The sequence below is a fragment of the Andrographis paniculata genome, unplaced genomic scaffold (assembly GCF_009805555.1).
Source record: "Andrographis paniculata isolate CXL003 unplaced genomic scaffold, ASM980555v1 Contig89END, whole genome shotgun sequence".
Lineage (NCBI taxonomy): Eukaryota > Viridiplantae > Streptophyta > Magnoliopsida > Lamiales > Acanthaceae > Andrographis > Andrographis paniculata.
In genome coordinates this window covers 1,188,987-1,210,681 of record NW_026137627.1, presented here as the reverse complement: position 1 = coordinate 1,210,681, position 21,695 = coordinate 1,188,987, and the positions used below count along the sequence as shown (strand labels likewise).

Genomic DNA, 21,695 nt, shown 5'->3' with positions numbered 1-21,695 from the left:
TCCCTCCATTTGAAGAGGGAATGGGATCCTAATCATCTTCCTATCCCTGCCCTACACACATCCATGTATAAATACATGGGTGTGTATCTATAATGTTGACTTTATAGATAGAAATTCATGTATCAATAAATGGGTGTGTGATGATGCTGAAAGTGGGGCAGGGAGGGGTGATGCTGAGGAACCCCTCCATTTGAAAATGGGAGTGGATGCACAGCATCATCTCCTCCCTGCCCCGCACACACCCATGTATCTATACATGGGTGTGTGATTATGGTGAGAGTGGGGCAAGGAGGGGATGATGCTGAAGAGGGGAGGGGATCCTCAGCATCATCCTCTCCCTGCCACCACACACCCATGTATACTTTATATACACACTGATGTATCTATATATGGGTGTGTGGTAATACTGAGAGTGGGGCAGGGAGGGTGATGTTGAGGATCCCCTCCCCTTCAAATGGATAGAATCCTCAGCATCATTCCCTCCCAATCCCACACACACCCATGTATAGTTACATGGGTGTCTATCTATAAAGTCAACTTTATAGACATACACCTATGTATCTATACATGGGTGTGTGATGATGCTGAGGGGAGGGGATCCTCAGCATCATCCCCATGATGCTGAGCATCAAGCATCATCCCATCCATACCCCACACACACCCATGTATCTATAAATGGGTGTGTGATAATGCTGAAAGGGGGGCAGGGAGGGGTGATGAAAAGGGAAGAGATCCTCAGCATCACCCCTCCCTGCCCCACACACAACCATGTATCGATACATGGGTGTGTATATATAAAGTCAGTCAACTTTATAGATACACACATGTATCTATACATGAGTATGTATCTATAAAGTCAGCTTTATAGACATACATGGGTGTGTGATGATGCTGAAAGTGGGGCAGGGAGGGGTGATGCTGTAGATCCCCTCCCTTTGAAGAGAGGAAGGGATCCTAAGCATTATCCCCTCCCTGTCCTACACACACCCATGTATAGATACATGTGTGTGTATCTATAATGTTGACTTTATAGATACACAGCCATGTAGATACATGGGTGTGTGATGATGCTGAGAGTGGGGAAGGGAGGGTGATGCTGAGGATCCCCTCCCTGCCCCACACACACCCATGTATAGATATATGGGTGTGTATCTATAAATTTGACTTTATAGATACACACCCATGTATCTATTTATGGGTGTGTGACGATGCTGAGAATGGGTCATGGATGGGTGATACTGAGGATTTCATTTCTTTGAAGAAGGGAGGGGATCCTAATCATATTCCCCTGCCTGCCCCACACACATCCATGTATAAATACATGGGTATGTATCTATAATGTTGACTTTATAGATAGAAATCCATATGTATCTATACATGGGTGTGTGATGATGCTGAGAGTGGGGCAGGGAAGGGATGATGCTGAAGAGGGGAGGGGATCCTCAGCGTCCTGCCCCCACACACTCATGTATACTTTATAGATACACACTGATGTATCTATACATGGGTGTGTGGTAATGATGAGAGTGGGGCAGGGATGGGTGATGCTGAGATGGATCCTCAGCATCACCCATCCCTGCCCCACACACACCCATGTATAGTTACATAGGTGTCTATCTATAAAGTCAACTTTATAGACATACACCCATGTATCATACATGGGTGTGTGGTGATGCTGAGAGTGGGGCAGAGAGCGGTGATGCTGTGGACACACACCCATGTATAGATAATGGAGTGTATCTATAAAGTTGACTTTATAAATACACACTCATGTAGATATATGAGTGTGTAATGATACTAAGAGTAGGGCAAAGAGGGGATCCTCAGCATCATCCCCTCTCTGCCCCACACACACCCATGTATAGGTACATGGGTGTATATCTATAAAGTCAACTTTATAGATACACACCCATGTATAGATACATGAATGTGTATCTATAAATTTGACTTTATAGATACTCCATGAACCTTATACTCTTGCCTCAGTTTTGCGGTTTTGTAATAGGGTAATACTCCCTCTGTCCCCCGAATATTTTGTCCCTATTACTGTAGACATGGTAATTTAAAAGGGGTATAATTAGTTTATAATTAAAAATATATTAGTGAAAATAATTATCGTATATTAAAATTAATTATAGATTAAAATTAAGATAATTGGTTAGTATAATTAAAATTAAAAAAAATCATAAATTAAATTTTTAAAAATAAGATTAAAGTGTATAATTATTTTTTTAAAAAAGAAGGTGACAAAATAAGTGGGACGAACGAAAATAGAAATGTAGACATGAGAAGTAGAATGGAAGGAGTAATATTTTATCAGCAAGAAGTATATAAGATATTTTTATTTTTTGACTTTTTGTATAAAATAATTATACGTATTATTTGTGTATGATTTTTTTTCTAAATAAAAAATAGATATTTTGAAATCGGACTGACGAAAATGATAAAAAATTATTTTAAATTGAGACAAATAAAGTATTTTTTATATAAAATATACTAAGAATTGTATGATAATATAAAAATAATAAATATGGATGATATATTAAAAAAAATTTGGAGAAAACTAAAAAAAAAAAAATATAAAGAAAACACATCTTATACTCTCTTTACCTTTGTAAGTAATTCTATGTACAATGCTAAGTTTGTAATTTAGGTAAAGTTTATTATGTATGATTGTTTTTAAAATGAGTACTTCAGAATATGAATGTAATAAAAATATTTTGAGTTTGAATAGAAAAAATATTATTTTAGAAAATACAATATATATATATATATATATACACGTTAACTATAATATCTTTTATTTACTCAAAAAAAATTTAACCAATAATATGTTAAATATTATAGTACTATATAGATAATAGAAAAAATAATGTTTTGTTTAAATTTTTTTTTTTCGTGAGATAATAGAGTTCATATTATTTACAATATTCGTTTCAACTTACATTATTTTTTTATTATTTTTGTCTAATTTTTATTTTTTATTATAGTAAAAACAATTGTATACTAATACTAAAATATTTTTAATTATTATATAAATTACAAACATAAATACCTTACACACTTTTACTAATTAATAAAATATTATTATTTTTTAATCTATTATAATATATATTTTATTGACTACTATTTTTTAATCAACTATAAAAACTCAAATGAGTACTTTGGTCAAAACAGAAGAAATATATTGAATATATTGTATTAATTTGAGCTGTTAAAACAAAATTGGTTCACAATCCACTATAACTAGCACATAAACGGGTTATTTGCAGGCCAACCCACAACAAAACAAACCAAGGTCCCGTTTGGATTGACTTCTGGCAATAGCTTTTGGTTTCTACTTCTAAAAAAAAGCAGTTTGCACCTGTTCGCACGGGCTTCTGTCCAAAAGCAGAAGCAATTTTTTAAGCTGAAAAATGTTTTTTTTCATAAGCACATCAGGGGTAGCTTCTGAAATAAGTATAAACATTTTTCCTTTAAAATTATTGTTTTATCCTTAATAATAATAATAATAATAATAATAATAATAATAATAATAAATACATTACGATAATATAATATAATATAAAAATAAATAACATATATATATTATATTTTAATAAAAATTAAAAAATATAATTAATTTATTATTGTTAATTTATGTATATTATATTTGGATTGAAATTTTAAATTTAAATACTAATTTAAATAGAAGTATATAAACTTTTTTATTATACTTAAATTATTAAATATAATTTATAAAATTTAAAATAAATTATAAAATACAAATTATTTAATATTATATTGTAATTTTATGTTTAATTAATATATTATCCTTAAATTAAAATTTTAAAATATAAATAATCAAAATATAAAAGTACAATTTTTATACTTTAATTTTAAATCTTTAAATATAAATATAAAATTTAAATTAAATTATAAAAGTGTTATAGAAAAACTACTATTATATTAACCGCATGTCCTTTTAAGTAATTGTAACCGTTTAAAAGCACTTTCACTATATAACGTCCAAACAGTTTTTTTATGAGAAACTGTTTTTATAATAATTTATCCAAATACAAAGTCGAACTGCTTCTGTATTTTGCTTCGACTTTTGCTTCTGCTTTTAGCTTCTACTTATTTTTTAAGTCAAATCAAACGGGCCCTAAGATTTAGACAGTCTAACCTAATTCGCCGACAGGTGGCGAGCCAAGCCGGCTAACTCACGAACTTTCTAAAAATATTATTTTTATATTTTTGATATAAAAATTTATTATATCTTAGAATTTAAACAATAAATATTACAAAACAAATATCAAATATAAATTGATTCAATTTTTTTAAATATAGTTGGTCGACATTTTTTTAAGAAAATTGCTAATAAAAAATATATAAATAATAAATACATATTATTTTTGTAGATCTTTCAATAAATTTTAGAATAAAAATAAAAAACAAACACTATAAAAGATGAATAAAACTAATAAAATTAAAAAATAAAAATCAGCAATATCGCCGAGACAATCATCAGAGAAAGCATCATCTTGAAAGATTTTAATAAATTGATTATTTGATTTACCTTAATATAAATTATTTTTAAAAATTTGTACTCCGTTCATCCCATCTATCGTGTTCACATTACCGATTCTATCCGTTCACATTTCCTGTTATTTTTTTTAAAAAAAAAATGATTACACACTCTAATTTCATTTTAATTTTAATTCAAGTAATTAATTATTTTAATTTTAATCTATAATTGTTTATATTATAAAATAATTATTTATTAATTACACTTTATCATAAATTATGTATGTACAGTCACCCGACACTATAGACGTGAGAGACGGAGTAATATTTCATCAATTTATATGTATATATTTGTTTACTTTTTCACTAAAATTTATGAATATTAGTATTAAACAATTATTATGATTTTTATTATAATAACATAGAAGTTGTAAGAATTTTATAAAATGTGAAAGATAAATTAAAGAAAATATAATAATAAAAATTCACACTAAAGTTCATGTAAAAAAGTTTAATTGTATTTTTAGGTGACAGATGAAATATTATATTTATATTTTTTGATAAAAATAAAATTATAATATTTTTTATGAAATATATTATTTTATTAAAAAAATGATTTTTTAATTCATTTGAGATATTTATTTAAGTTTTTATTTTTTTTATTGTCCATTAAATTTATGTATAGTTTACATTCATAGTAAATATTTATTTTTATTCAACTATTTTTTGTACTTTAATAAGTAATTAATAATCTATTTTTCGAATAATTAATAATTTATTTGTTACTATTATTTATATTTTTACTATTTTTATATTAAAATACTATTATCATTTTTTAGCATGTTAATCAAACAAAATTGCTTAAGTCCAAACGTTTAGTGAATAAAAAATAACAAAAACAATCTATTCCTAGTAAAATATTATGGCTTTGTTTCCTTTTTTTTCCTTTGAATTTTTAGTGTTCTTTTCAAGAATTTTATCCTATTTTCATTATTCAACAAAATTTGTTCACTTAAAAATATTAAATTAAACACTTATTTATAATTTTTATATTATAATCATTCCGTCTTAAATAAATTGTCCATATTACCGTAGATATGAGAATTTAGGTAAAGTATAATTAGTAAGTAATTAAGAAGTGTATTAGTAAAAATATTTATAGTATAATAAAAATAATTATAAATAAAGATTTAGATAACTAAATAATTTAATTAAAATTTAAAAAATATAAATTATAAAATTTAAAATGAGATTAGAATGTATAACTATATTTCCAAAAAGTTGAAGATAAATTATGTATGAATGACGAAAATAGAAAATGTGGACAATTTATGTGGACGGAAGGAGTATTAAAACTTAATTTTACATTCAAAACATCACATTAACACATATTTATATCATCACATCATATAATTATTCAAATTCAAAATTTTTACTATTCAAATTTCAAATCCAAACCCCCAAACAAACACTTACAAGATTTTACTATACATTTTATTTATTATTATTTTTTTTTACTCGTATATTATATTATAAAACTATTTTATATTCAAAATATAACTTAATATATATTTATATATATCATACAATTAATCAAATCCACAGACAAACCTATATGCGTTTTTAAAATTATACTTTCTACGTACTTAAAACACAAGAACTTATATTTAATGTATTATTACAATAGAATTATCAACTCACATATAAAATATTATTAAATTTTTTTAAGTACAATTGTCCAATTACTCATTCATTATGTAATATATACATAAATATTAATGTTAAAAATATTAAAAAAATAAATTGATAAATACACAATAAGACCGAAAGAGAATAAAATATTATAAAAATCTAAAACTCCAACTCTAATAAAGATACTATCTGAAAATTTTAATATTATTTATGAACCGTAATTATTTTTAAAAATATACTATGTTAAATATTGATTTCATACATCAAATATTGGCTCTTTACTTTCCAATGCAACCGGCGCAAAGTGACAATAATAATAATAAATAAATAAATAATTGTCACCGATTATTTGAATTTGATATTAAAAAACTACTAATTTTAAATATTGTCTTCGTTACATGAGAAGAGCTGTCTTTAATTTCTCTTTTCATCGTTATATTTGTATTATAAAAAGTTAATAAATATATTTTAATTTGTACTGTATATTAATCTAATAATTAATATTTAAATATCTGTAATTTTTTTTAAGATAAAGATAATACTATTTTTGTTTCACATAATTTGTTCTATTTTTTATTTTCATTTGTTCCCTATAATTTATCTTTTATTTTTTGAAATATAATTATACATTTTGGATTTGTTTGTTTGGGGGATTTGATTTCCAATCCACTATTTATCTCATTTTTTTCCCCAAAAAAATATCAAATCAAACACATATTTTTTATTTTTTATACTATTATACTAAAAAAATCAATTTTACATTCAAAACATCACATCAACACCTATTTATATCACATCATACAACTATTCAAATTCAAAATTTTTACTATTCAAATCTCAATTCAAAATCCAAATCCCCAAACAAACACACACTTTAATTACATTTTAAATTTTATAATTTTAAAAATTTTAATTAAAATATTTAATTATCTTAATTTTAATATATAATTATTTTTACTAATACGTTTTTTAATTATTTACTAGTTATACTCTATCTAAATTTTCGTATTTGCAGTACGATCATATTACATGGACATGAGAAGTAGTAAATGTTAGCCCCAAATTCGCTCGTTCATCACTGTTCGTCTGTTGATCGGACCACCTGCAAACAACATCAATCAAAATCCAGACACACATTCAGTCCACTTTCAACAGTAAATATTGAAATTTCAGTAAAAAATTTAACGGGTAAGCGATCGATATTGGATCTGAATTTAATAATGTTAATAAATGATGTGGTAGGGGACAGACACTTTCATTTATGATAGTATATTTCAAATTTTAATTATAGTATTTTTGGCAATTAATGATGTACTATTGCCTGCCCTGCCCTTATTCTATTTTCTTGATCATTTTTCAATTTTTTATTATGTAACTTTTATACTCAGTCCGTGATATTATTTTTATTTTTATCTATCCCATAATAATTGATATTTTTATATTTTTGATAAAAACTATTAAATCAAAATATATTTAACAAATATAAATCAACTTAATTATGCTATATAATATACAATATCATAAATAACACGGACTCACTCAAAATCCCTTTATTTCTACCTCTCTCTCCTCAAAAAAATAAATATTTTATTTATATTTAAAACTACACATCTTTTATAAAATTAATTTATGTTAATTATAAATAAACAAAAATATTTTTTTATTTACTTGTATTTTATTCTCTACAAAATTATATTCATATTGCATATATTTTTTAATTGCTATATAATTTTTAAATATTTAAATATATATTTTAATTTTTGTAATCATATATATTAAATTACTTTAAAACTATAAATATTATTAATTATACAAAAAAATAATATTATAATAATATCATAACTAATTATTATTAACCAATTAAACATCGTCATTTTAAATGTCGTAATTTTAATCAAATTGTTCAATTTTGATGGAGTATTATTTATTAAAATAAATTATATTAATAATAATAATAATATAATAAATTGGCTCTTTAAACTAATAATTATTATCTTTCTGTCTTGATATGCATTTATTTGTTTATTTTTGACAAAATTATCCATAATTCATATATGGTTTAGAAACATTAATTTTTTAGAGTAATTTAAAAATTGTGTGATATCTTTTTATATTTTCAAAATGTTGTATTAAATCTTTACTAACAGAGCAAGCGTGACACATGCTAAATAATGTGAATTTCAAATTGGAACATTTCATTGATATAATATTATTGATGCATGTTGTGTACATTCTGTTAAGTTCAGATGGTTGGAGTTTGATATAACATTTTGAAAATTATGAAAGAATATCACATATTTTTTAAATAAATAAAAAAAATAATTATGCAAAGTTTTTGAACTATAGGTTGTTAGGACTGGGTCAACTCAACACTAGTATGATATTGTCCGCTTTGGGTTGAGCCCGCACGAATTTGTTTTTGGATATTCTCCAAAAGGAGAATCCGGCCCAACACCGCCAGGAGACTTTCGCCACAAGGCACATCCGCATCTGCAGGTCACGAGGACGAGCCCACCACCACAACCAATGCCCAATGCCACCCAGTCCACTTCACCATCTAATCGGGTCAACTCAACACTAGTATGATATTGTCCGCTTTGGGCTGAGCCCGCACGGATTTGTTTTTGGATATTCTCCAAAAGGCCTCATACTAGCGGAGTTCACTTGGGACTTATAAGGTGTGCAATTTTCTTCACAACTTTCGATGTGGGACTTGAGATTGCACCCCAACATAGGTGAATTTTGGACAATTTCATCTTTATTTTTTATATATAAATTTAGAAATAATTTTAATACTATATATGTGTATATATTACAAGATATAAGTGAATAGACAATTATTAGTCAAAGAATGAAATAATACTATATATTTAGATAAGAGATAAACAACATACAATATAAATACATACAACAAGTTAAGTGTTAAATAATAACACATAGCAATGTTGTATGAATGCATGTAATGTGTTGAATTCAATTGGAAATTTTATTGAATTTGATTATATAATATGTATTGTCTGTTTTATGTTAATATTATATAATTCAATATATAATATAACATCGTACGACATAGTCATACTTATCACATAATATATGAACAATAAAAACATAATATATGTATCGACAACACACTATATGAAAAAAAATAATGCATAAACGTGTTGAAAAAAACAAATAGTTGTATCGTATCAGTGCATGTAATATGTTAAAATCAGCTATAAATTATACTCCCTCCGTCCCGGAACTATAGTCTTGGTTGTGTTGGGCACGAAATTTAAGGAATATTGATATTATATTGATAGTGAGTAAAAAAATATATGTAAAAGACATTTTTGTCCTTGTAAGTGTATTTGTGTAAAAGGTAGTGACAATTATGTAATAACAATGAAAGAGTAATGGTAGTGTTATAGTGATATGGTTATTTATAGAAATAAGACTATTGTTTTGGAACGGACAAAAATAGTAAACAAGACTATTGTATTGGGACGGAGAGAATACTTTATCCGTCTCACATTTTATTTCAATTAGTTCTACCTTATTTGTCAATTTTTTTTTAGGAAATATAAGTATACATTTTAATTATCTTTTAAATTTCATAATTTATGCGCACTGAATACATCATGGTCACAAGTTCACTCCCCACACCACTAGATCATCCCTTATTGAACAACTAAATGATTTTATTTAACAAAACATATGTTGTGTTCAATAGACAACTATGTTGTTTCGTGTTTTGGATATGCTAAGGGTGTGTTTGTTTGGGGGATTGGATTGGATTTACACTATTTATCCAATTTTTTTCCCTCTAAAAATATCAAATCAAACACTTATTTTTCATTTTTTATATTATACTAAAAATCAATTTTACATTCAAAAGATCACATCAACACCTATTTATATCACATCATACAACTATTCAAATTCAAAATTTTTACTATTCAAATCCCAGCTCAAAATCCAAACCCCCAAAAGTACAAAAAAAAAAAAAAAAAAAAAAGTATAGTGTTAATTATTTCATTCAGCACATTTATACAATATAATTACGTAATTTTATTTAACAAAGCTTATGCGGTGTTAAATAAACAAATATTTTATTTATGTTAATTTTTTCATTCAACAATCAACACTCTAATCTATTCATATGCCAAATCTACGCATAGTTTAGTAAAATATTTTATTCACTTATAATTTTATTATATTTTTATTTTAACAATAATAACAAATTTGTCATCATATCTTTTACTCTTATTCATCCATATTTTACCAACTTCTTGATAAATTTATCATAATATTACTATTTTATTTTTTATCTATCTGAATTTAACATTAAAATATTATTATATTTTAATTTTTACGTCCACATAAAACAACATAAAAATTTTTGGAAGGAGTGTTAATAATTACTCCCTTCGTCCTAATATAATAGTCTTGTTTACCATTTTTGTCTGTCCCAAAACAATAGTCTCATTTTCATAAATAACCATATCATCATAAAACTACCCCTATTTTTTCATTATTATTACACAATTGTCACTACTTATTACACCAATATACTCACAAGGGCAAAAAAGTCATTTGTCTTTACTTTTTACCAATTACTAATATAATATCAATATTCCTTAAATCTCGTGTCCAACACAACAAGACTATACTTTTGGGACGGAGGAAGTATTAAATTGCAATATTTATTAAATTTTATGGGTGTATTTGTTTAGTGTTTATATTTATATATATATTTTTGGTATAACGTATGAGAAATTATATGGATAATATTAAAAAAAATAATTGTCATACTCCCTCCGTCCATGGATAAAGTATACATTTACTTTTGGCGCGGAGTTTAAGAAATAATATTATTTTAATTATAGTAGGTAGGTAAAAGTAGTATAATGACATTTTTGCTCTTGTTTTTTGGTATAAAGTAATGATGTGATGTAAAGTAAGGGTATTTGTGGAAAAAAGTAGAGTATTTAATGAAATTGTTACTTTGTAATTGGACGTCCCAAAATAAAAATATGTATACTTTATAGCGGGACGGATGAAGTATTATATATTAATATTTTTTGAAAAAAATAAAACATTCGTTATATATTAAAATATTATACTAGTAAAAAAATATTTTGTTAAAAAATAAATAAATAAGAACGGACGTAGTAAGTTTAAAGTACAATAATAATACACACGTATGAACATATACGTATAGATTTATACATACAGTTATTGGATGGGAGGGTGAAAATAAATGGGACAGACCATTCCTTCTACACAGAGACAGTTACATATCATAACTTCAATTATAACTTGTTAGTCTAGAAGGTGAAAGTAATAGCTAGGTACTACATGTCAAATTTATTTGCGTATGTACACCTACATTCTATTTATGTACTTTTTTTTTTTTTTTTCAAAAGAAAGGTATTATTCATTAATTATAAATTTTTAAAAAATATATTTATTTTTTTTATCAAATAATTATTTTCTTTAATCGAATATTTAATGATTTTCAAATTTTGATAAGCATCTGACATAGTTAATAAATGGTTCTATTGTCTCTACGGAGTAGTAAATTCACTGCCAAATAGTGTATGAAAGTACCTAATAATAAGAGCAAATGCGGGAGCATATAGGCCCGTTAACAGACGGAAGCTAAATGAAATGGTAAGTCGGAAAGGGGAATATTGGCATTAGTAACGACCGTTAACTTACGGTGTTAAGAGACGGTGTCGGTGTTTGTCTAATTTTTCCCGGTGGAATGATGCGTTGGACAAAGCCGTCGATTCTCCGTCTGTTAGTCTCCGTCAGTAACCGTTTCCCGCCAAACGGCAACGTCACCACTGCTCTCTCCGCCAGAACCTCCGCCGCGGTTTTGCATCCGCCGCTGGCCTGCAAAATCATTGTCGCCGGAATATTAAGAGTTCGACGGTGGAAGTGATCGGAAAAGTTTCGTAATTACCTGAATCCTGACGTAATCGTTTGGATTCCAGAGGAATGCGTTGGTGAGCATTTGGTCGACGGTTTCGGAGACTCCGTCGAGGACAATACCGACGACTGACTCAGTCGAGCAGTCGCCGCCGCGATTGAGCTTCTTCTCCGACGTGAAATTGCTAGACGCTCCGTTACCGATTGAGAGCACCACCAGATCGTCGACTCCATTCACCGACGGAAAATCACGTTTGTTGTGCAAAACGTGAGTGATTGCAGCTGCAGTAGGATTGTTCATAACCAATCCTCCATCCAAAGCCAGACAAGAGGTTTTTCCGTCGGTAGACGAAAGCTTAAACGGCTTGAACATCGACGGTGTTGCAGATGAAGCGCGAATCACTTTCCAGATCTCAAAATCGTAGCTCGGCGAGTCGGAGGCGTCGGCACGGGAGAACACGAACGGCGCGGAGCTATTCAAATCGAAGCAGGGGACAAGGAGAGGCCTACAAGTATCCCTGAGAGTTAAATCCTTACCATCTCCACGCCGGAAAGTCTCCTTCAACAATCTATCCATACTCCGGCCAGAACACCTCTTCCGTCGCCGGAAAACACCAACACCTCTCACCTTAAACAGCTCTGCTTGATTCACCATCGCGAACCGAGCAGAGTCGCAGGCGGAGAACAGAGGTCTGCCAGAACCGTTGTCCGCAACAATCATTGCAGCTAGAAGAGCTCCGATTCCCGTAGCAGCAACAACATCAAAAAAATCAGCAATTCGAGCGTTGGAATCACCTGTTCTCTCTCGGATCTGCTCTTCCAAATGAACCAAAGCAGCGGAAGCGACGACGGCGGAGGTTCCGCCGCCGTCGATGCTGAGAACACGCGTCCGTTTTGCTTGACAGTGGTGCATCCATTGCTTCTCCAGCTCGGAGAAACTCTCCAACGTCACAGCGCTGTACTCCATCGCCAACGATTCCCGTTTTCCCCTAACATTATATATATATATAAAGATAACCACGCTACATACGATGCGCTGCGTCTTAGCGGATAATTTTCTTTGACTTCTGTTACTATATTGCCCCTCCAAAATTACTACATGGTTCAAATGAGCGGCCGCGAAGAGAGTAATTTTAATGGAGTTGAGGGGAGGGGAAGAAAAGAAATAATTCCAGAAAAAATATTTAGAAATGGATACCATAATTAAAAAGTAATAATATTTAATTAAAAGTAAGTATAAAGTTAGAAAATAAAATACTAATATTCTTATTTGTTGAATAATTTTAAAAAATAAATTAGAGTAATAATTATAGGTAGTTTGAAAAAATATGAATAATTTTGTTATAAAGTATGAACCACAATTACTAAATAAGACAATTATTTTAAGACGGATAAAAATGAAAAAATAAGACAACTCTATTGGAACGCAAGAAGTATATATATGTACTAAAATTGTAATAGTATGTTTTTGTTAATATAGAAAAAAAAAGATTGGGAGACATGAAAAATATTGTTTTTGTATTTGATTAAGCAGAAAAAAATAAAAATAAAATAAGTTTGGTAAAAATACCTATAATATGTAAATATAAAAAAACAAAAGTATTTAATGAAATTTTGTTAATTTATTAATAAAACTTCAATTTTGATATAGGAATAATAAATGGTATGACTTGGTTTGTTTTTAAATAAACATTGTATATATTTATATCATAAAAATAAAAATAAAATTATATGTAAAAAATTTGAATCATTTAAAAATAAAATAATTATTCTTATATAAATTTTATTTATTTATAATAAATTACAAGATCAATATCGTTTGTAATGTTAAATAAATATAATAGATATAAATTTATTTTATTAAATAAAATCTGACACTTAATTTTTTAATTAGATGATTACATTAAAAATAATATAATTTAATTTATATGAAATTTTAATTTATAATTTAAAAATATCATATCAAATTTTTAACAAGCACGTATAATATAATTTTTTGTTATAATTAAATAATGATATAGTAATATATAATATTCTTTCGTCTCATATATATTTATCGATTTGCTTTAACCTTATTAGTATGATATGATATAAAAGTAATGATATTTGTGTAATATATTGTAAAATTTGAAAGATGTTTGCAATGTTAGGTAGATAGTATAATTACTAAAAAAAAGAAATCGAAACTATGTGATGTGACGAACCAAAATAGAAATTGAAAATTAATATAATAGTTCCTCCGTCCCATTGAAATGTTACCATTTTCTATTTTCGTCCGTCCCAAAACAAGCTTACCATTTCCTAATTTAGTAATTGTACTACCTATCTAACATAATAAATACCCTTTCAACTTATATTATATTACACAAATGTCATTACTTTTATATTACACCGTACGCAAGGGTTATTACATCAACATTATCAAATTATTTTAAGCTTCATTTGCATCATCATCTATTATGTATACATATATGTATTATATATACATTCAATAGGTGATGATGCAAATGGAGCTCAACAGCTGCGAATTCAGAAATTTTTTTTACTGATTCCACAATATATAAACTTTAATATAGAATAAATTATAAGATTCAATTTATTAAATAATAATAATATAATATTATTTTGTATATTTATGCTTTAACATATAAATTTATTATTTTCATTGAATTGAATTTTAATTATTTGAATATTGATGATATTTTAAATTTTAAATTTTAAATAATTTATTTAATTTTTTGGATAATGATGCAATTTTAAATTTTAAATAGAGGCACTACAATTTTTTTTTAGTAAATAGAACACTTGTTAAAAAATAAAAAATAAAATAAAATTGACAGAATCAAATCTCTGGCACATGCCACCATTTCATAGTATCAAAAACTCCTGCAGGTAATATCCAACGTAATTGGCGAAGGGTTTAAGGCAAATTTCAGATTTTCGAACGAACGTGTGTGCATATATACTTGTTAAAGTAGACATGAGTATTTATAAATAATAATAATAATAATAATAAAGAAACAAAAATGAAATAAAAAAATAAAATAAATATAAAAATAAAAATAAATATAAAAATAAAAAAAACATCTTCAATGCATATATTGTTATTATTAAAGCTAATTGATGGGATGAATTGTTGGGTATTTAATTGAATATGTGAAAGAGAAATAAAGATATTTGTCCCAATTTCGAGTGTGTTTGGTAAACAGTTTTTTTAAGAGCTTAGCTTTTAGTTTATTGAAAAGTTTTTAATTGTTTCACCACTAAATTAGCTAATTTTGATATTTAGTAAATTAGTGTTTTCAATTAGCTTATTGGGTCCAAAAAGCTAATTTTGAAAAAGCTCTGTATACCAACATTTCAGATGAGCTTTTTTATTTTAATTTTTCTTATTTCTTATTTGCAATTAATTAATTTTTTCACATATATTCATATATATTTTTTATTACACTATTTTATTAATTATATAGATATATTTTCTTCTAATAACTTATAAATTCATATTTATAATTTTAAATAATTATTTTTTTTATATGTCAATTATCTTATTTATAATTATTTTTAATTTTTTAGAATAAAGATAATATAAAAAATATTAATATTGTTAGAATCAATTATAGTATTTTTTATCACATAATATTTGTATTAAAATTGAATATATTTATTTAAAATTATAATAATATAAATATATATTAATTAAAAATTAATCTAATAAAAATACATATGTTAATAATTTTTGCTCTTTTATATTTATACTATTTCTAATGAAAAAATATATATTTTTCAATAAATTTGCATTAATTCTTTACAAAATATTTTTTAAAAAATAATATCTTACTAAAATTTTTAAATTAATAATAAAATTATAAAAAAAATCTACCCACCGAAAAAACTCAATTAAATATTTTAAAAATAAAATATAAAATATCCTTAATTGTCATTTTACGTATAAACAGCTATTTTACCAAACACTTTAATACAAACAACTAATCGAATCAGCTAGTCAAACCAACTAATTGAATCAGCTAACAACTAACAACTAATCGAATTAGCTAACAACCATCAGCTAATCGAATTAGCTAACAACCAACAGCTATGAGCTAATTGTCAAATACACCATTTATCTTATTAATTTATTTTAACTTGAAAAAATTAAATAATCATATAAAAGTATTTGTTGCAACGTGCAAGAATGGACCGTTTTTCTTTTCACTTGATTAAATACAAATAATCTCATATATGAAAATAATATATATATATATATATATTTCTTCCCCATTCCTTTAAATATTAAAAAAAATTAATTCTCAAAATCTCTCTGAAAAATTATCTCTGAAAAATTATCTCTTCAATCAAAATTCTGCAAATTTTTTTCCAAAAGTTTTTTTTTTTTTTGGTTAGGTTTGCAAGAATGGACCGTTTTTTTTTTTTTTTTTTTGTTCTTTATTCCGTTTTGATTTGTTATATCCTTAAAGATGATCGATAAGGGTTGAATTCTTTTTAAAAAAATAGCGTTCCACGCGAGGTTCGGATTTAATTTCGCATCCATGTTTTTAGATTTCCCTATATCTCATATTTTACTAGTAAAATATTTCCAACATGGCTCTTCATTATTATTACTCTTTCCGTCCCACATATCATGTCCAAATTATCGTTTCTATCCGTCTCACATTTCATGTCATTTTCATTTTTTGAAAAATAATTACACATTTTAATCTCATTTTAAATTTTTTAATTTATAATTAATATATATTATATGATAATTATTTTCACTAATACATTCTTAATTATCTACTGATTATATATCTCTTAAAATACCGTATCTACAGTATAACAGATATGGTATATGGGACGGAGGAGTATTATTTACAGAGATTTTTCACTTTCTTTGTTACTTTCCAATTGTTATTTATTACAATTACTTATAGTATCATAAGCGAATTATGCACACTTGATATCATTTATGATTATTATTATTATTATTATTATTATTATTATTATTATTATTAAAATTTGATCTAAATTAACTACAAAACTATAATATTTTTATATTTATTTAATAATAAATATTTTAATAAACTTAACATAACATTGAATGTGTGTTAGCACATACATAATGAATTGTATCTAAATTAATAATTGTTATTATTTTAAAAATATTTAATATATGTATATATTAATTATAAATATATTTATAATTAAAAATATTCATTAATAATATAATTTTAATTAATAAAAATTTCTAAAAATATTATTATTAATTAAAATTTTATTTCAAGTTTTAAAACAATTAAGAAATTATTTATAATATATTTTATATTAATAAACAAATTTATAATGTGAAAAATATAATTAAATATATTAAATACAAACAAGTAGTCACTCAGGATCTGTGGCGCAATGGTAGCGCGTCTGACTCCAGATCAGAAGGTTGCGTGTTCGATTCACGTCAGGTTCAATTTTTATCAAATTAATTTTTATAGGCTTATAATATAATTTTAAATTAAAACACCCAATAACTCATCCAAAGCCCAAAACAATTAAGAAGAAATGTCTGTCGGAACACAGTATTATTTTTTATTATTTTAATTTTTTTTTTAAGATAATATTAATGGTAAATATTAAAAAAATAGTTTAAAATAATATATAAAATATAATATTGGAAGAATAGGTTTTTTTGAAGTAAAATATAGTTATAAATTGGAGTAAAAATATCGTAACAATGATAATGATATTTTTGGAGTTAAAATACATAAATAAAATTTGTGAATTTGAGAAATATCGCCTTAGTTTGTTGGAACACAGTTATATTATTATTATTATTTTAATTTTTTTTAAATAATATTAATTGTAAATATAAAGAATAGTTTAAAATAATATATAAAATATAATATTTGAAGAATTATTTTTTTTATATAAATATCGATGTATTAGGTCAATCAAGGCAATTTATTTGCAACAACATTGTATATGTTCGTAATCCAATAAAAAGTATGTTCAATAAACATGGATAACACCCTACTATTTTTATTTTTTTTTCTTTTCTCATTTATTTTTTTTTATTTTTTTATAACGTGAAAAAAAAATTATTTATTTATATACAAATAGTTCTTTTAAATCTTTTATTTTATTCGCTTTTGTGTTATTTTAACATTTTGTTTATTCAATTTAATGAACGCAAGACTATGAAAATTCAAGAATCAAACTAATTATAAGATGTTTACTTATATTTATATGAGAAGATTTTTCGAAGTTTTGAAATTTTAAAATTTTGAAAACAATAAAAAATATATATTTAATATAAATTTTTTTAAAAAATTAAGGCTAAATTGCACAAAATCTATCTGTGATTTCATGAAATTGAGTCAAATCCCCTATACTTCTAAACCTGCGTCAAACTCCCTTGTGGTTTCATAAACTCTGCGTCTAATCCCCTCGGCGGTCCTTATTTAACAATATTTGACCTAAATGCGCCCAAATTGCAAATAAATTTTAAAATCTCAATTTCTAAACCCCTAAAATTATAAATATATTCATTTTTCTTGTATTTAGTTTCAAAAAAATAATAAATATATTAAAAAATACTCCCTCCGTCCATTTACAAGGGTTACATTTACTTTTGGCGCGGTTTTTAAGAAATAATAGTATTTTAATTATAGTGAGTAGTTAAAAATAGTGTAATGACATTTTTGCCCTTACTTTTTTTTGTGTAAAAGTAATGATGTGATTTAAAGTAAGGGTATTTGTGGAAAAAAATAGAGTATTTAATGAAATGTAAACTTTGTAATTGGACGTCCCAAAATAGAAACATGTAAACTTTATAAGCGGACGGAGGGAGTAGTTATTTTTATCAAGTTTTAAGAGTTTATTTTTACTATTTTTTTAAGGCTAAATATAAGAAAAATATATATTTGTAATTTTAGAGGTTTAGAAATTAAGGTTTTAAAATTTATTCACAGTTTGAGCGCATTTAGGTCAAATACTATTAAATAAGGACCGCCGAAATGTTAGACGCAAAATTTATGAAGCTATAACATAATTTGACGTAATTTTAAAAGGACGAAGGATTTGACGCAATTTCGTGGAATCATAGGTGAATTTTGTGCAATTTAGCCAAAAATGAATGTCAAATCTCCAAAATATGTTGTGTAAACAAAAACAATTTGTTCACTTTATATTCTTTAATAAATGTAATGTGTGAAAATTTATATCGATGATATATAAAAAAAACATATCATAAAAATGTATTGTATTTTTTATACTATAATTTTACTCGTCATTATTACAAAATTGTATTCGATCATATAAAATAAAACATGTATTCCTTTCGTCCCAATAAAATAGTCCTGTTTACAATTTTTTTCTGTCTCAAAACAATAGTCTCATTTTTATAAATAATCATATCACTATAAAACTACCTTTACTTTTTCATTATTATTACACAATTGTCTCTACTTTTTACACTAATATACTTATAAGGACAAAAAAGTTTTTTACCTATATTTTTTACTCACTATCAATATAATATCAATATTTCTTAAATCTCGTGTCGAACACATCTCATACTATAATTTTGGGACGGAGAGAGTAATACTCCCTCCGTCCCACATAATTTGTTCCTATTTTCTATTTTTGTTCGTCCCATATAACTTGTCATTTTTATTTATGGAAATATAATTATGCACTTTAATCAAATTTAAAATTTAAATTTTATAATTTTCTTAACTTTAATTAAACTATTTACTTATTTTAATCTTAATTTATAATTATTTTTTATTAAATAATAATTATTTTTACTAATACATTTTTTAATTACTTATTAATTATATTTTACCTAAATTCTCGTGTCTACTGTAATAGACCCATATTGCATGGGACGGAGGGAACATGTATCTTCGGAATATATTCCTTTCCGTACTTTAATGGCTTCTTTTCATCCCACAAACCCAATTGTTCAATGTATGCATAAAGTGAAATATCAACGGCTATAAATAAAAACTAATGTTTCTTTAAAGTTTAGATTTGACCTCACATTATTTATTAATTTCTTTTTCTCAATAAAAACATCGAAATAAAGAGATACTCTATTTGTATCCTTTAAATTATTTTTTTTATAATAAATTTAAAAATAATTATAAATTATAATTAAAATAATTAACTAGTCTAATTAAACTTTAAAAAAATTATAAATTAAAAAAATTAAAAAAAGTTAAAGTTTATAACTTTTTTCAAAAATAAAAGTGAAAAATAAATAGGATAAACAAAAATAGAAAGGTAGACATAATAAGCGGGAGGGATTTTACTCATCCGTTTTACATAATCTGTCTATTTTTTTCTATTTTGATTTATCCCACATAATTTATTTATTTTTAAATATAGTTATATACAATTTAATCACATTTTAAAATTTTATAATTTATAAGTTTTTTATTTTAATTAAATTATTTAATCATCTTAATTTTAATTTATAATTATTTTTATTTTATCGTAATTATTTTTATTAATATATTTTTTAATTATTTACTAATTATACAATACATAAAATTCGTGTCCCTATTAAGGTGGACAAATTAGCTGGGACAGTGGGAGTATTAATTAGTGAAAATATATAATAGATTTTGACATTTTTATTTTTCGACTTTTATGTATAAAATAATTGTGTATATAATGACATATTCTAATTTATGTGAAAATTAAAAATATTTTGACAATAGTATATAATTATTTTTGCTAAAATAGAAAAAAATATATATATACTACTACTACTTTTAAGTGAAACAAACAAAAATAGTAAAAATAATATTTTGGATTGTGGGTAATATATTTTATTTAATAATATATTATTAAAAAAATCAAACTCTCATTTTATAAAAGTGCATTAAACATTTTATTCGTCCCGCCTCGACGTATTTTTTTTTTTCTCATTTTCGTTCATCTCGCATTAATGTATATATACTTTATTTTTTTAGTAATTATAGTCTCACTAGTGTACATGAATACCCTTGTTCTACCGTCTACATTTATTATTATTTTAATTTTTAAATATTAATCTATATTAATTTTAATAATTTGGATCATACAATTTATTATTTTTAAATTTTGAATATGAAAAAATAGATAATTAAAAAAATTAAAATATAATGAATAAAACGTGATAATTAGTTTATAAGTTTTAAATATATTTATAGTTAATTTATGTTATATTTAGATTTTAATAATTTAAAAATAATATTTAATTAATTATTGCTATTTTTGTTAAAGATAATCAGTTTTTTCAAAAAAATAATAAATTTATAATAACTGAATTATTTATTAAAAATAATAAGTATTGTTATAATAAAAATTTAAAAGACAATATAAAGATAACAAAAAATATGACCATAACATATACTCTTATATATAATGTAATACTCCCTCTGTCCACCAACTGATGAACCTTTTTATTAGGGACACAGTTTTTCAGAAAGGATAAATTAGTAAGTTATTAATAATAAATTATAATTGTTAAGCACAAAAAATAATAATAATAGTAAGTGGCAGTAGGATTCTGGGTAGGGTCTGAATGAAAGCCAAAAGGTCTG

At 25.2% G+C, this 21,695-nt stretch overlaps 1 protein-coding gene and 1 non-coding gene across 2 annotated transcripts; one reads left to right on the top strand and one right to left on the bottom strand.

Annotated features, from left to right (window-relative positions):
* Positions 1-11,808: 11,808 nt before the first annotated feature.
* Positions 11,809-13,081, bottom strand: LOC127243080 (probable inactive patatin-like protein 9). Its single transcript, XM_051262935.1, has 2 exons — positions 12,149-13,081; positions 11,809-12,078 (listed from the first exon to the last, which is right to left on the bottom strand). Exons 1-2 carry the CDS (start codon positions 13,079-13,081, stop codon positions 11,893-11,895), a joined length of 1,119 nt encoding a protein of 372 aa, XP_051118892.1. The 3' UTR covers positions 11,809-11,892.
* A 4,419-nt stretch (positions 13,082-17,500) lies between these two features.
* Positions 17,501-17,572, top strand: TRNAW-CCA (transfer RNA tryptophan (anticodon CCA)). The gene has a single exon. It is a non-coding gene; the product is annotated as a tRNA-Trp (tRNA).
* Positions 17,573-21,695: the final 4,123 nt, after the last annotated feature.